At 31.1% G+C, this 17,159-nt stretch overlaps 2 protein-coding genes across 3 annotated transcripts; one reads left to right on the forward strand and one right to left on the reverse strand.

The window, feature by feature from the left end:
• Positions 1-11,752: 11,752 nt before the first annotated feature.
• LOC118447846 (xaa-Pro aminopeptidase ApepP) lies at positions 11,753-14,539 on the reverse strand. Its single transcript, XM_035880319.2, has 6 exons — positions 14,394-14,539; positions 13,150-14,271; positions 12,703-13,029; positions 12,468-12,598; positions 12,217-12,392; positions 11,753-12,060 (listed from the first exon to the last, which is right to left on the reverse strand). Exons 2-6 carry the CDS (start codon positions 14,259-14,261, stop codon positions 11,935-11,937), a joined length of 1,872 nt encoding a protein of 623 aa, XP_035736212.1. The 5' UTR covers positions 14,262-14,271; positions 14,394-14,539; the 3' UTR covers positions 11,753-11,934.
• A 35-nt stretch (positions 14,540-14,574) lies between these two features.
• Positions 14,575-17,135, forward strand: LOC118447848 (heme A synthase COX15). Of its 2 annotated transcripts, XM_035880323.2 has the most exons (6): positions 14,575-14,724; positions 15,024-15,348; positions 15,434-15,560; positions 15,789-15,921; positions 16,000-16,627; positions 16,711-17,135. In XM_035880323.2, the coding sequence occupies exons 2-6, from the start codon at positions 15,184-15,186 to the stop codon at positions 16,972-16,974; spliced, it is 1,317 nt and encodes a 438-aa protein (XP_035736216.2). In that variant the 5' UTR covers positions 14,575-14,724; positions 15,024-15,183; the 3' UTR covers positions 16,975-17,135. The 2 variants fall into 2 exon arrangements, with proteins under 2 accessions (XP_035736216.2, XP_085512051.1); XM_085655925.1 differs by lacking the exon at positions 14,575-14,724 and having other exon boundaries at positions 14,846-15,348.
• The last annotated feature ends 24 nt before the right edge of the window (positions 17,136-17,159 follow it).

The raw sequence follows: 17,159 nt of genomic DNA on the forward strand, positions 1-17,159 counted from the left end.
CGCAGCTTTTAAAAAGTATCTTCAGTAAATAACACAAAAGACCTATCGGATCTATACATACACGCACATATACATTCAAACCTGCATACATATATACATATATATATATAATTACATGCGTTACCGTTCGAAAACAGAAAGCTGCATGTATAGGATAGTATGTTATGTGCTGGCGTGCCGCGATGAAAATACTTTTTTTACACACGATATTATTCTATCTGCTAGATAAATTATATGTAATTATTATTATTATTATTATTATTATTATTATTATTATTATTATTATTATTATTATTATTATTATTATTTTTATTATTATTATTATTTTTATTATTATTATTATTATTATTATTATATTATTATTATTATTATTATTATTATTATTATTATTATTATTATTATTATTATTATTATTATTATTATTATTATTATTATTATTATTATTATTATTATTATTATTATTATTATTATTATTATTATTATTATTATTATATTATGATTATTATCATTATCATGATATGGTGCTCTAAAGTGCAATGCACGAAAACATCTCCCGACTACCTGTATTATTATTCGTGTTATTTCGTCGTCGTTCGTCGCTTCTCGCCGATGCGCGGGAAAAATGTGAAACCACGCAATGCGTGAGGCGTTGCTACGACGATATAATTAACAAAAAAAAATACAAAGTTAACAATGACAATGGCTGTTGTATATTACATTTAATTCCGTATATTCTATTATCGTTATAACTAGTACGTATGTACATACATATATACGTACTTGTATATAAATATACACATACATATATATATAAATATATATATATATAAATATATATATATATATATATATATATATATATATATATATATATATTACACCACCGAGTTGTCTTCTCTTCTGCCGATGTAGCAACGTTCAAATCTTTATTCGGATGTTCGATTGGCGTAATATGTTAATAATTAATTAATATGTTGTGCGTTAAAATCGTATTTCCTTCTTCATCATCTTCTTCTTCTTCTTCTTCTTCTTCTTCTTCTTCTTCTTCTTCTTCTTCTTCTTCTTCTTCTTCTTCTTCTTCTTCTTCTTCTTCTTCTTCTTCTTCTTCTTCTTCTTCTTCTTCTTCTTCTTCTTCTTCTTCTTCTTCTTCTTCTTCTTCTTCTTCTTCTTCTTCTTCTTCTTCTTCTTCTTCTTCTTCTTCTTCTTCATCTTCTTGATCTTCCTCATTTCGTAATTTTATTCGAAATATAATCGATCTCAATACGATCGCTGGATAAAGTTAATTAATAATTGTAATAAAGAAAGTTCGTGATGTCTGACAAAATTTATCCTTCTACTTTTGTTGTCTGCTCTTTTGAAAAACAACAACGAGACAAATTTTCATCTTGCGTCATTCCTCGCAAATTCCTAATTTTTATTGAGTTTATTTGTATAATGAAAAAAAATAAAAAAATAAATAAAAAAAAATTACAAAAAAATTAAAAAAAAAATTAAAAAAAAATATCTATCTAAAAGAGGAGAGAAAAAAAAACGTTACGAAATCGCTTTAATACGTTGCGTGTTATTCTATAAGAAAAAAAAAAAAAAGAAAAGGAAAAAGATCTTTTTTTTTTTACATCGAGGGTAAAAGATCTTTCATGATAAATACCTTTTTCATTTTTCTTTCCGTTTCAAATCGCTTCCATTCGAAATTATGCGTTAACATTATTATCCTATATAAGTATCTACACATACACACACACACATACACATACACATATATATATCTATATATATATATATATATATATATAATATATGTATACGCCATTTTCACGATTTTCACGCTTTCCCGAGACTTCGATCCAGGACTCTTAAACGAAGAACGGCCATTAACAATAATAACCGGCCCGTCAAGAGCTGTTCCTTGTACGTACTTACATACTTACATGCGGTTCTACGCATTTTCCACGCCACCTTTCACCGTAAACATGCGCGCCATCATTGAATTTCAAACGCGACCGAACAACTCTTTTTTTTCTTTTTCTTTTGTTTATGCTCTTTTTTCTACTTTTTTTTTTCTTTTTTGTTAATTTATTCGTTTTCTTCTCTTTTTTTATTTTTGTTTATTTTTTCTTTTTTATTTTATTATATTACTTGTTTTGCTTTTGCTCATATAACATGACTGGTTCATGCTTCTCTCGATCCATTTCTCTCTATTACGTAATACAAAACATTCTTATTGAAAGTAACATACACGAAGGGAATTTGAAAAAAAAAAAAAAAGAAAAAGGAAAAATTCCTCAGTGAATTTTATATTTTCCATATAAAATAATAAATTAAATTTCTCATTAATTTTTACGCATCTCTTTGAGAAATCTTTTATTGCATAATATAATACATTGTTATTGAAAGTACGTTATTGAAATGAATTTGAGAAGAATTTAATAATAATTAAAAAAAAAAAAGAGAAAAAAAAAGAAAAAAATAAGAAAAGAAAAGAAAAGAAAAGAAAGAAAACAAAGCAAATATTTTTAAATAAATTTTTCGATATGTTTTATATATATATATACTTTTTTCGTTTTTTTTGTCATGCAAAAATAAATTAGACCTCATTGACGTTTATCTCTCCTCGAGACTTCTTATCGCGAAAGTTTAAATCCCTTATTTCCTTCGTTAATTCTTTCACTTCGTCTTCCACCTACATCCCACGAAGAATATTCATCCTCTCTCTCTCTCTCTCTCTCTCTCTCTCTCTCTCTCTTGCTCTCTCTTTCTCTCTCTTCCTAAAAGATAAGAATCGTCTACTGAAGAAAGGATAAAAGAAAATGGATGGATCAAAATGAAAAGAAATAAAATGAAATAAAATAAATAATTAAAAAAGGGAATCAAAAAGAAAAAAGGACTTCCCTTTGAGGACATCAACCGATGGATCCTTCCCTGTGTTTCGACGTGACAACGTGATCGTCCACGAATTCACGAGATTTGACGAATTTGTAGATCATTTTAAAGGCGATTAACGTTCGCTAATTGACTTTTAAAAATTAATCTTTTATATCCATTTAACATTAATAATCTTCCAAATCTATAATTATTATTGCATTTGATTAAAGCATAATAATATAATTATTGAAACGATTTATAAGAATCTCGGCCGTAGTCTTTACAATTTCAAATAATATATGAATTCGGGAAGAAGTATTCATCGTTTATTTTCGTTAGTGGCAAACGTTAAAGCAGATTTATTTAACTTTATATACGAGCGGATCCCGTTTTAACGTAGACCTGCATTTATTACATTTAAAACGAGGGATTAAAGCCAAAACTATCTTGTAAAATTAGAACGAGAGAACAACGAATTACGATGATTTTCCAAAAGCACGTTTGAATCGGATAATTAGATGGATAGAATATCTTTTAATATTAAAAAGAACTTGATTAATCAACAATGATCGTTACTTCTACTTCGTTCAGACAATGTAAAGGAAAAAAGAAGAAATGAAAAAAAAAACATTATCTCTTTTTTTTTTTTTACGGAAAATTTCTCGGAAAATTTTAGACTCGATTGTTCGTTTCGAAATTTTTTATTTTTACTTTACTCTATGTATATATATATATATATATATATATATTTTTTTTTTTTTATTTATTTAAAATAATATTTATATTATATTATACAATACTATGCTATAATAGTATACATTATAATATAATATAAAACTATTAAATATAAATATATACCGTACATTATATCACTATTACATTATATAACATAATTTATTTACAATCGGATACAAAATTAAAGAAATAAAAAAAGGAAAAAGAAGAATAAAGAGAAATTTGTTCCTGCTATCATTAGCCAAGCTCCAATAATTACAATTCACGTACTTCTGAAAGACAAAAGAAAAGAAGAAACAAAAAGCGAGAGAGTGTCAGAGAGAGAGAGAGAGAGAGAGAGAGAGAGAGAGAGAGAGAGAAAGAGAGAGAAAAAGAAAAGAAAAGATCTGCAAAAAAAAGAAGAAAAAAAGTAAAAGAAAAGAAAAGAAAAGGTAGAAAAAAAAGAGAAAAAGAAACGATCGGTAAGGAAAAGGCGCGGCACTTGGCCGTATCGAACGTCGATCGATTTTTCGTTGGACGGGTTTAGGTCGGTCGCGCCAGCCAGCGAGAACACGGTCCTCGTCGCAGCTACGGATATCGTGCAATGGTCCAGCGTGCGCGCACATACGCGCCTATATATGTAAGAGAGACGCGGAGCAGAGCGCCAAGAAGCGAACAGGCTGTGAGAGCACGTCTATAAATAGGATCGCCGAGAGACCGAGATGAGGCCTCCTCTCGTGCTTCGTGATGTCTCTCTCTCTCTCTCTCTCTCTCTCTCTCTCTCTCTTTCTCGCTCTTGTTCTCTCTCACTTTCTCGTTCTCCCTTTGGCGCGCGCGACCGACCACCTCTCTACCTCCTCCCTCTCCACCCACCTCCCACCACCCACCACCCCTTCTCCTTTCCTTCCTTCCCATCCACGACACGATGTACTCTTTTGCTCTCTCTTTCTCTTGCTCTCTCTCTCTCTCTCTCTCTCTCTCTCTCTCTGTTTCTCTCTCTTTTTCTTTCTCCTTGAGAGTTCACCTTCGTGTCTTGGACATCCCTCTAGACGCCGCGACGACGACGACGACGACGACGAAAACGACGAGGATGTTCCTCTCTCTTACTCTTTCTCTCTCACTCTCTCACTCTCTTTCTCTCTCTCTCTCTCTCTCTCTCTCTCTCTCTCTCTCTCGCTCTCGCTCTCTGTCTTCTATGTGTCAAAATATGAAATAACTTTAATGAAATTAATTAGAAGGCATTTGATGTATATGTATATATATACACGTAAGTTCATATATAGATATATAAGTACATATATATATATATATATATAAATACGTACGTAAGCAAATATAATTGATTTTGAAGCGAAAACTCTCTTATGCCTTTATTATTTATACGAAACATTAATTTCGAACTTTGCAAATATTTTATTATCAATTTTTAATTCAATTTACATTAATATCTTTACGAATGATCGAGAGATATTACATGCATACACAAGTATGTAAATCGATAAGGGTTGAATGAAAGAAAAATAAATATTAATCGGATTAAATTAAGAACCAAGTTCTCGAGTTTAAAAGAGAGTATTAAGATAGTAGAGAGAGAGAGAGAGAGAAAGAGTGAGAGAGAGAGAGAGAGAGAGAGAAAGAGAAAGAGTGAGAGAGAGAGAGAGAGAAAGAGAGAGAGGGAGAGAAAGAGAGAGAGAGAGAGAGAGAGAGAGAGAGAAGTGGTTGGATTAAATAAGAGAGTCTATTACATATCACTCGACGATCGATTCCTTCGACTTCTTCCTCCTCCTCTTCCTCTTCCTCCTCCTCTTCCACCTCATCCTCATCCTCTTTCACCATCTCTTCCTTCCGTTACTTTCAAAGCTCTCTCTTTCCCCCTACCATCTAACCATCTAACTCCACCCTTCCAACCCCTCTTCATTTCTCAATCATGAGAAAACTAAAAGGAGAGGTAGTACATATATGATATCGCCACAACCCTATCCCCACCCCCAACCTCCTACCCCACCCTACCCTACCCTACCCTACCCTACACCCTAAGCTCTCTCTTCATTCACACCATAAAGCTCAGGACGGTACTCGTCGAACTGTCGCATCGATCTTTCGAAATGGCATCAAAGCACAGGAGCGACCGAAGCAGCCGGTAGAGCAGGCAAGCAAGTAAGCAAGCAAGCAGGCAGGCAGGCAGGCGGGCAGGCCGGCCGGCCGGCCGGCCGGCGACCATCCAACCAGCCACACCCCGGACACGATTAAACCTGTTGCTGCTACGTCCATGGGGCCAACACTTTGCACGAGCGTGCACGCAAATGTGCATGTTCGTCTGCACGAAAGCATGACAAACTAGGAGTCGATAAAATAGACAGATAGATGGATAGATAGATAAATAGATAAATAAATAAATAGATAAATGAATAGATAGATAAAGTGAGAGAAAGAGAGAGAGAGAGAGAGAGAAAGCTTTGAGGTATGTATGTATAAATATACATTCATTTAAAAAAACACTCCTCTCTCTCTCTCTCTCTCTCTCTCTTTCTCTCTTTCTCTCTCTCTCTCTCTCTCTCTCTCTGTCGTTCATAATACGCCCCCGTTCAGTAATTTCCCCTCTCCTCGTTCATCCTAACCTCAACTCGTAACCTCTCCCCCTATTTACGAGACACCTTTTGCTCTTACCTTTGACATACCCTTACCATTTCAACCTTATCTGTAGCGATCGATACGCCACCACCGGGCGCGAAATATAACCAACCCGTACGACGTATGCAGTGTGACGTATGTACAGTAGAAGCGCTTCTCCCGCCTGATGTTCTTCCAATTCTCCATCGACCACAAATATGTTATATGTATATATTTTGTGTACCTATATATATATATATATATATATGCATATTATATATATATTTACATATTATGTATATATATATATTGAGTATATATATATATATATATACATATACATAAATGTAGTGACGTAGAAATAGAGTGAGAGAGAGAGAGAGAGATGTGTGTTTTGTTGTTAATTCTTTGTTTCTGTTTTTTTTTTTAGTTATTGAAATTTAGATTTTTAGAAACTATCCGTAATATGAGTTTTTCGTCAAAGAAAATTTTTATGATCGAATAATTGGTTCGATTGTTGAATTTAAGTGAAGTGAGGTTAGAAAAAAAGTCAAAAATTTTTGCATGAATTGCAAATGATTGAAATTGCAATTGTACTCGTTAGGGTAGTTAATGTTTTGTTAATTTTTTTTCTTTTTTTTTTTATTTAGATTAGTGGTTATCTTTCGTTTTCCTCTTTTATTATACTAAAGATAGGCAAATTAACGATTTCCAGGTATTTTAAATCGTGGGAGGAGGAAGAAGAAAGTCATATCATTTTTTAATTAGATATGAAAGCATTGTTATGAATGATAAATAAGTATTCTCGACATCCTCCCACGTTAATCGCGTCCGATATTTTCCAATATTAATATTTTACAACTAAAGATTATTTGAAGGCATTGGAAATAGAATGATATGGTGGATAGATTAAAAATATTTCAAGTAAATAATCGTATATTCGCATTATAATATACAGATACATATATATGTATATATATATATGTATATATATATACACAAAACATCAATGTAAATAAAATATATATATATATTAAGTATATTTATAAATATAAATATATATATAAATATGTATATATATACACGTTATTTTTATAGGTTATATAAGAAGTATTAATATATCAAATATAAAATTTTTACAGTCAACATATATATATATATATATATATATATATATATATATATATAACAGGAATCGGATTTAAATTTATATAAAAAATTGTTTACAAGCATATTATTCGTACCAATGTAAATAATGTCGGCTTAAAATTTCAATAAAAAATTATCTGCGTATAACAAGGCAATTCGAACGATCCAATACGTAAAAGGTATAGACGTATACATATATCAATAGGATTATAGTTTCGATTTAAAAAAAAAAAAAGAAAAAAATAAAAAGAGAAGATAGAAAAAAAATGGACGACGATCGGCAACGATAACGTCGGCTAAGTCGTAACTCAACGTCAAAGAATGAACGAGACAGCACGCCATCAGTGAAATATTCATTCTCTCGACTGATCCATTGAATATATGTATATATATATATATATTATATATATATATATATTATATATATATATATATATATATATATATATATACGCACACTCTTATTCTCTGAACCTTTATCAATAATAGCCCGTATATTCTGACGTGTTGTCGCGAGTACCGTTTCGCAAGGTCGCACTATCGACAAACGTCATTCACCGTTGATACGTTTATCGCGCTACGTTTGGATTACGAGCTCCTCGTTGTTAATACTTACAAACATATATACTTACGTCCATGCGTACTTACATACGTATGTAAGTACATACGTACAGTACGTACGTAAATATGTTATTGTGTACATATATATATCTATCATACATACATATATATATATATATATATATATATGCATCTAGATGTATATGTAAGAAGTTAAGTCGTCGCTCTACGAAGAAGTACGAAGGGTTGACGTTATCCGGTACATGGCTAGTACCTACTTACGTTCTTCGTCTCATCGATCTTCTCTTTTTAGAAACTAAAAGTTCAACGCATACTATGCACAATATTTCTAGATAGATATCTTACAGATTTTTCCTTTTTCAATGAAATACGAGTTAAACGTTAACTCATCGTGAGTGTAAGAAAAAAAAGAAAAAATCTATATAATTGTATGAAAAAAAAACAAAAAAAGAAGAAAAAACAGAGAAAACGACTTCCGGTATAAATAATCTGACGATATTATTGTTCTCAATTCGTTCTCTCCGAGATCCACATATAATAGAAGGATTATTCGACGGACCTCAAACACATACAAAATATCTATAACTTGCCCAAGTATTCTTTTATATTTCAAAAATATAAATAAAAATTTAATTCTCGTAATCGTAAAAAGCAAAAAAGAAAAGGAGAAATTCTGGAGTTAATAAACTCTTATTAAAAGAAAAGAAAATTAAAAGTAAAAAAGAAAGTTATATAAAAAGATATAGAGAGAGATAAAAAGATAGAGAGAGAAAGAGAAAGAGAGAAAGAGAGAAAAAAAAGAAGGAAGAAAGAAAGAAAGAGAGGAAGGAAGGAAGGAAAGAAAAGAAAGACTACAGGGTAAATAATCTCACGGAATATTCCAGCTGGTTCTCTCGATCGACAAAATTCACCTTTCCCTCCTCCCTAACCTACCCACTATTTTATTCCATTCTCGTAAAAAAAAAGTAAGTCAATGGGAAAAAAGAAAAAGAATAAGAGAGAGAGAGAGAGAGAGAGAGAGAGAGGGTAAAACAGATGGGGTGTAGAACAGGATGGTGAGGTAAAAGTCATACAGAAACGATAGTAACGCTGCGCTCGAGTGGGCGTTTACAGAGAGTAAACGCGGGGTGAGCAAGAGATCGTCGAGCTAGGCAACAGCAGCATCCTCGAAAGTTCCCGCAGGGGTTAGGGTCACGTCACCGACGCGGAGGCGCCGTTTTACCACCACCATTACATTACTATCACCGGCAGTATCATAGCTACCACCACCACCACCACCACCACCGTCGTCGTCGTCGTCGTCGTCGTCATCACCACCACTATCACCACCACCACTACCACCATTGCCATTACCACTACCACGATCACCGAGAGAACGAGAAGATTGATAAAGGGGGAAGGGAAGGGAGAAACTGAGAGGGGTTCATTGAGGAACGGCACGTGTACGTTTGCGGTCGAAGTGGGAGTCATGGTCGGTCAGGGGTAGGGACAAAAAGAGAGAGAGAGAGACGACAAGGGTTGCCAGGCAGCACGCTCAAACGGGTTGCCCCTGACGACTGGTTGCGTCACTGCGGCGCTGCGTGACGTCACGCGACGCCACTGCCCTTGACCGGCCGGATAACATGTACGCACACATACTTTTGCCAACATACACGCAGCCACACACACACACACACATAAAATTATACTACATATATCTATATACACACATGTACCGTAAAAGAAAGACCGGGGAGAGCGTCCTCTCGACCCCTGCAGAATACCACCCCACCACAAATGACGCGTTCACCTGCGACTTTAAATCGACTTAACCGACTACCATCTTCTCCCCTCGGCCCCCAAACCCCTTACTCATCATTCGAACCCGATAGTGTTGAGCGACGATACGTTGATTACTTTCTAAAGGGAGATAGACAGAGAAAGAGATAGAGATAGGGAATGTTAAAACGGGACGCGTACGTTGGCGTTACTATTTCGAGAACTCAAGAGCCGTTTACCGCTTGATATAACATTCCGCTCATTGTCTCCGTTCCGTATCGATTGTTGCGCTCTACTGTTCTCTCTCTCTCTCTCTCTCTCTCTCTCTCTCTCTCTCTCTCTCTCTCTATCTCTCTCTCTTTCTTTTTCTCATGTACACAGGCACACCCCGCCAAAGGGAATGTCTTCATTCTAATCGGGGAAAAATTTCCCATTTAAAATGAGATTCTTTTATATTAGAAATATATTTGAATGGTCTTTTTTTTTCTTCTTCTTCTATATTCTCTCGAATAATATCTTCGATCTATCGAAATATATCCTTACAAATAGACATTTTATTAATAGCACATTTACGTAACCATTGAAATCAACCGATCGATGTCAAACTGAACTTGTATGTATACATGTATTGTATGTATGTATGTATGTATGTATGTACGTATGTATGTATCTATGTATATAATCCATTGCCGTCATTTCTGTCACTTGTCAAAATAAATTTCTAATCCAAGTGACTTCGCGATTCTCATTTATGTACTTTTAATAATAAAACTTTATTACATTGCGTTTTCATTGAAATAGCTTGACATTATCAAGCACTCTTTCAAAATTGTTCATCCATTTTATTTCGCTGCTTATCCTCTAGTCACGTTGTTACCTATGTAAGCCAAAGGGATTCCCTTACGAGTTTTATATATTCGCTATTAATGCGTCAAATGATCTCTTATACTTGGCATTTATCACGCACGTGTATGTTTAGATATGTGTGTGTGTGTGTGTGTGTGTATTTATATATATATACATATATACAAACCATGTACCTACATATATTTGTATGTGTATATACAATATATATATATATATATACACCTAACTTACCAGCTGACATTCGTCCGTTCATTCACTTCGTTCATCCATTCATAAAACCTACGTAAAGTGACGCGCATGCGCACGCCTACTCGTTATCAGAATTCGATGGTGGATTTAAAATTCGTAAAAATTAACGGGAGAAACGATAGGGTTGTAATCTTCGCATTCACAAACGTTTTAATACGTAAACATAAATATATATATATATATATATATATATATATATATATATATGTTTATGCATATCATTTCATAGAAACGATATAATATATTAAATTCGCGAAATCCAGATAAATCGTTAAAATGAAGTCATCATTTCTATGTAAACATATTCATGTAAGCACGATGTTATATAATTTATATAACGATTACTCGAATTACCTCTTCGTGTTAAAATACCATGTATATGTGTATATATGTATATGGATATAAGTGTATACGTATATATTGGACGTACGATAAATTTTGCACTCACGTGCTACTAATGTCGTAATCGATCCACGTGGATTATATCAAACACGTCTGCTTCTTGCTCGATCGTTCTAGCGTGAAGTTATAACTACTGTACCGTATTAATGGCTTCAATTAAACGCAGTTGTTCTTAATTTAGTTTTTAGAATACACGCTCTATTATATTTGATATCTGAGAAAATTTTTAATATTGAATTTTTATTAAAAGCATTGAAAATAATATGCCGTTCATTTTCTTTTAATTGATTTTTTTTTTTTTTTTTTAACGGAGATACAATTTTTATACATAATTTTTTTTTGGTTCTAAAAACAATTAAAATATAAATATAAAAATGATCTTTACAGGATTCGTAAAGAAAATTTTATTAAAATGAAAGAAAAAAAATATATATGTATATATATATATATATATATATATATATATATATATATATATATGTACTCCAGATTTTATATAAAAAAAATTAAAAAAAAAAAAAAACATTTTTTAAACTTAATAACAAAAATTCATCTTACATTCACAATTAAATCATTTTTATAACATGATATCACAAATGTATACAAAATATCTTCCATTAGTAACAGCGTATACATCATTTGTAAAAATATTATCGATGTGAAGATTACAAAAATCTCTTATGAAAGTAATGAATAATTTTTTCTTTTTTCCATTTTAAATCATCACAGAGCGATATATAATTATTGTTTGCTTATAGGTTGCGTTTCCCTTTTGAGCCATTGAAGCGCTTGATCATTTTCAGGATCCTGGAGCAAAGGGCTTAATGTTTTCAGACATTTTGCATGATAATTATTTAAATAATTAATCTGTAATTACAAAATAATTCGTATTAATAATTTTATACTTAATTAATATGATATATATATATATATATATATATATATATATATATATATGTATATGATGTCTTTTTTAAGTTTTTGTTTATTTTTGTAAGAAATAAAAAGTAGGAATAAACGTACCTCTTCGTCCGTCAATAAAGAGACATTGAGCAAATTAGTTTGAATTGGAACAAGCGTTACAGTTTCAAATGTAAGAAACTTGATATTTTTAAATTTATATGGAGTCTTCGTTGTTACAACTAACTCTATGTTCTCTAACCTGATACCAAATTCCTTATCTTCATAATATCCTGGTTCTAAAGAGAAATTGTTTATATTAAATAATGTTTATAAAAATTACATTTAAATAAATAATAATCAATATAATTTACCATTGGATAAAAACATTCCTGGTTGTAAGCCAGGATCATCGGGATATGGTTTCCAAGATATACCAATTGGTTGTTCATGAACATTTAAATAAGATCCTATTCCATGTCCCGTACCGTGTAAATAATTAAGTCTGCAATATTTGTTTTCTTTTTTTTTTTTTTTTTTTTTTTTTTATATATATATACAAATTTACATTGAACATATATATCAAGTTATTCAAATAAATATACACACCCGACACTCCATAAACTTTCGCGGGCTAAAGTATCCAAATAATTGCCTTTTGTTTTTAAAGGAAAAATTGTTGATGACAAACGACATTGCCCTTTAAATACACGCGTGAAACATTCGCGTTGATAATCCGTAGGTACACCAAAATGTATAGTTCGTGTTACATCTGTAGTTCCATCTTTGTATTGTGCTCCTGAGTCACAAAGATAAAATTCTTTGTCTGTAATTGGAACGTCTGTTTCTGGAGATGGTGAATAATGAATTATGGCACCATGTGGACCAACCGACGATATAGTAGTAAAACTTAACCCGATGTAGTGCTTTTGTTCCCTTGAAGAAAAAAAAAGAAAAAAAAAAAAAAAGAAAACAGAAGAGAGTATGTAACATATGAAACAAAAACGATATTAATATGATGATCAATGAAAATAATTATATCCTTTAAATACTTACGTTCTAAATTTTTCAAGTTGACTTGCTCCAGAAATCTCTGAAACAGGTTCCTTTTTATTTTTTATTTTATCCTCTAACCAAGCAAAATATTTCACAAGTGCTACAGCATCGCGTATATGAGCAGCTTTCATTCCCTCTATTTCTATAGAATTTTTAATTGCCTTAGCTACACTGACAGGAGAAATAGCTATATGCTTGTTCATATCTCCACAATCAGAATGAATAGCATAACTGGAACCATTACTTATCCATATTAAGTCGTTTGAACAAGTAGCTGCTTTTTGTTTTAAAAACCTATGTATATCATTGTATGGATGGAAAGTAAGATTTACTCCTTCATTTTTCAATTGTTGTTTCGCTGGTTCTGTTAATCTAGTAACATCGACAAACATATGTACTTCTTCCATAGTAATAATGACAAATGCAAAAAATATAGGATTATAAGGAATGTCAGAGCCTCTTAAATTTAAAAGGTATGCAACCTCATCCAGAGCGGTAATAATCAATATTTTGGCACTAGTCAATTTCATAGTATCGCGACACAATTTTATTTTTTCGCCTGCACTTTTACCAGAAAAATGCAATGACTGAGGAACGATGTTATTTGCTGCTGGTAATGGTTGTTCGTTGCCCCATACTTTATCTATTAAATTTTCTTCAAGCGGTAATAAAGTATGTCCTGCAGCAATTAGGGCAGTATGCAATGTAACCCATTTTGTGTAACTTAATAAATTTGGATCTGCACCGACCACAGATTTTGGTGGCAAGTTAGAAGCCAACCAAGCCTGCATAGTAGGCGTCTCCAATAAACCTTCCTTCATAAGAGTCCATTCTTCTGATGGATCTAATTCTGCTGAAGCTTGAGTAAAATATCTACCGTCTGTCCAAAGTAATGCTTTGTCTATTGTAATAATTGCTGTACCAAGAGATCCGGTAAATCCACTTATAAATTTAAGCCTTTGATCATGTTCTCGCAAATATTCTGACTGATGAGCATCCTCTGAATTTACAACAATAGCTTGAATTCCTTCCTCTTTTATAGCACCAACTTGAATATTTTTCATTAATTCTCGTAGCTTCGCTAATTTTACAGCTCCAGTTCTTCGTGCCATATTGGAATATCTATATTACAAAAAAAGGAGGAAAGAAAAAAAAATTAGAAATAATAACTAAACAGATCATACTAACCTAGAGAAAATAATTTTTTATTTTGTGTAATCGTTAATATCCGAATACTACTTTACCTATTTTAATATTCACAAATTATTAAATTATCATGTATTACTTTTACAATCATAAGATTGTTACTCAGAAGAAGAAAATTTTTATCAGATAATATTTTTATCAATCACAGAGATAACTCTAAATATAATTTCAAATGTTTAACGAATATACCAATTTGTACTTATATAGAAGAATAAAAAATTTTTAACGTATTTATTTGAAAAATTAACTACTCTATATATACCGTATTACATATATACAATATGTTTCACTTTATGGATACTAAAATATAAAATTACTGTGCTATATTAAAACAACACCTCTCTGAAATTAATTTATCGTAACAAAGAGGTAAGAATACTTTTTTATCTTCTAGTATTGGTACACTTATTGAGGTTAGAAACGATACGTAACAGCTATATTAATTCAGAAGAAGTTGGCAACATATATAATATAGTAAGCTTTTTTAGTAAACTCATCGTATATATTACTCTTTGAAATTAAAAGCCGGCTTGATTTTTCTCAAATTTTCTAAAATATATTATGTTGTCAACGAACAATGACAATTATATATAATAATATAAAATTATTTAATTGCATCGTTACATGCAAGATTCTATTTATTAGAATTAATTTGAATATATTTTAAGGAAAAGACTTTATTAAAGTCAAATATAATATTCAATTCGTAAAGAAAAACTAACAATAGTGCTTGAAACAACAAACAATTTGAAACGTAATTATATTTATCTTCAAGATATAATATTTTGAATTAATAAGATTATAAATTTTATATAAAAATTAAATAATATGTTGAACGTGACACGATATTGTTCCAAGTCCTTAACAAATTCCACTTTAACAAAATATTTACCGTCTTGGAGAAATTTATTAACGAACAACAACACGGCAAAAGTAAATGTATTCCAAAATGTTTTTGGATCAATGAAAAGAAGTTCATTTTTATTGTCAAAGGTATTTTATTATATTAATTAATAATATTGTAAGGAGAGATATATATTTAATATTTAACAGATTAAACATTATTAATAATTTATAGGAATCACTTAGACAATCTGGTACAATAGCTATAAACTATGCGTCAAAGGCAAGTAAAAATTCAGATAAAATTGTTGGCTCTTGGTTACTTATTTGCGGTGGAATGGTTTTCGTAGCTGTTGCTTTAGGTACTTTAATTTATTGTATATTTTATATACAAATTCATCGAATCATTAAAATCATTGTTGATTTAACATATGGAAAGTAAAATATTGATAGGATAATCTATAACATTAATTATAATCTTCTTATAATATTTGTATTAAATATAAGATGTATTAAAATTAAATATGAATAAAAATATCTACTCTTTTCTTTTTTTTCTCTCTCTTTACTTTCTTTTTTTATATTTATAGGAGGTGTTACAAGACTTACTGAATCAGGTTTGTCTATGGTTACTTGGAAATTACTTGGGGAAAAAATGCCTATTAACGAAGAACAATGGCATATTGAATTTGAACGTTATAAACAATTTCCTGAGTATAAAATGTAAGATCAATGAAGATAATTTTCATTACATTTATATATATATATAAAAATTTCTATAAATATAATAATTTTGTGTAGAACTAATAAAGATATGACATTGGATGAATTTAAAAGAATTTGGTGGATGGAATACTTCCACAGAACATGGGGTCGATTAATTGGTGGTGTATTTTTAATACCTGCAACATACTTTTGGTTATCTGGTATGCTTAAATCAGAAATGAAAATACGTGTTGCGGTATTAGGATCATTGATCGGTTTACAAGGATTAATGGGATGGTATATGGTTAAATCTGGCTTGGAAGATCGTTTTAATGAACCTTCAGATGTACCAAGAGTATCACAGTATCGTCTTGCTGCGCATTTAGGATTAGCATTTATAATATATTCAGGATTTTTATATAATGCTCTGAGCTATTTAATACCTGCAAAAAAAATAGGAAATGGTAGTCTTAGTATTGAAAATTTCAATGCAGCAGTGAAAAAATTAACATTCTTTAGATATTTAGTTCATTCTACTAAAGGGATGATCTTTTTGACTGCTATGTCCGGTGCATTTGTAGCCGGTATGGATGCTGGACTTATTTATAATACTTTTCCAAAAATGGCAGACAAATGGATTCCTGATGATTTATTTGCAATACCTCAGACATTAAGAAATTTTACTGAAAATCCAACCACTGCACAATTTCAACATCGATATCTGGTAAAATATGATATAAATCTTAGTATAATGTATAATAATTTTATATTATCTATTTGTCTGTATATATGTTTTATTTGTTACAGGGTATATTTTCTTTTGTATTAGTAAATATTATAGCTATTTTGGCCCGAAATCATAAACTTCCCGGCTATGGGAAAACAGCTGTAAATACTGTATTGGGTGCAGGCTATTTACAAGTTTCTTTAGGTATTTTAACTTTATTATATCATGTACCAGTGCCATTAGCTGCATCTCATCAATGTGGTAGTCTTATTCTTTTAAGTAGTATACTCTGGCTTTGTCACGAGTTAAAATATGTAAAATATGTAAAAATGTTGATGAAGTGAAATTTTAAACAATCTTTTTATATGCTCTGATCTTAAATAAAAAAAAAAAAAAAGATTGTATGTATATATTTTATATAGTTTATATTATTCTTTTTTGAAGAATAAAAAAAATGTTATTTGATACAAACCATCAATTTTAATAACATACATCTTTATTCTTATCAAATTTATTTTTGAAATAAGGA

This window comes from Vespa mandarinia, chromosome 3 (assembly GCF_050613455.1).
Source record: "Vespa mandarinia isolate Hongniang chromosome 3, ASM5061345v1, whole genome shotgun sequence".
NCBI lineage: Eukaryota > Metazoa > Arthropoda > Insecta > Hymenoptera > Vespidae > Vespa > Vespa mandarinia.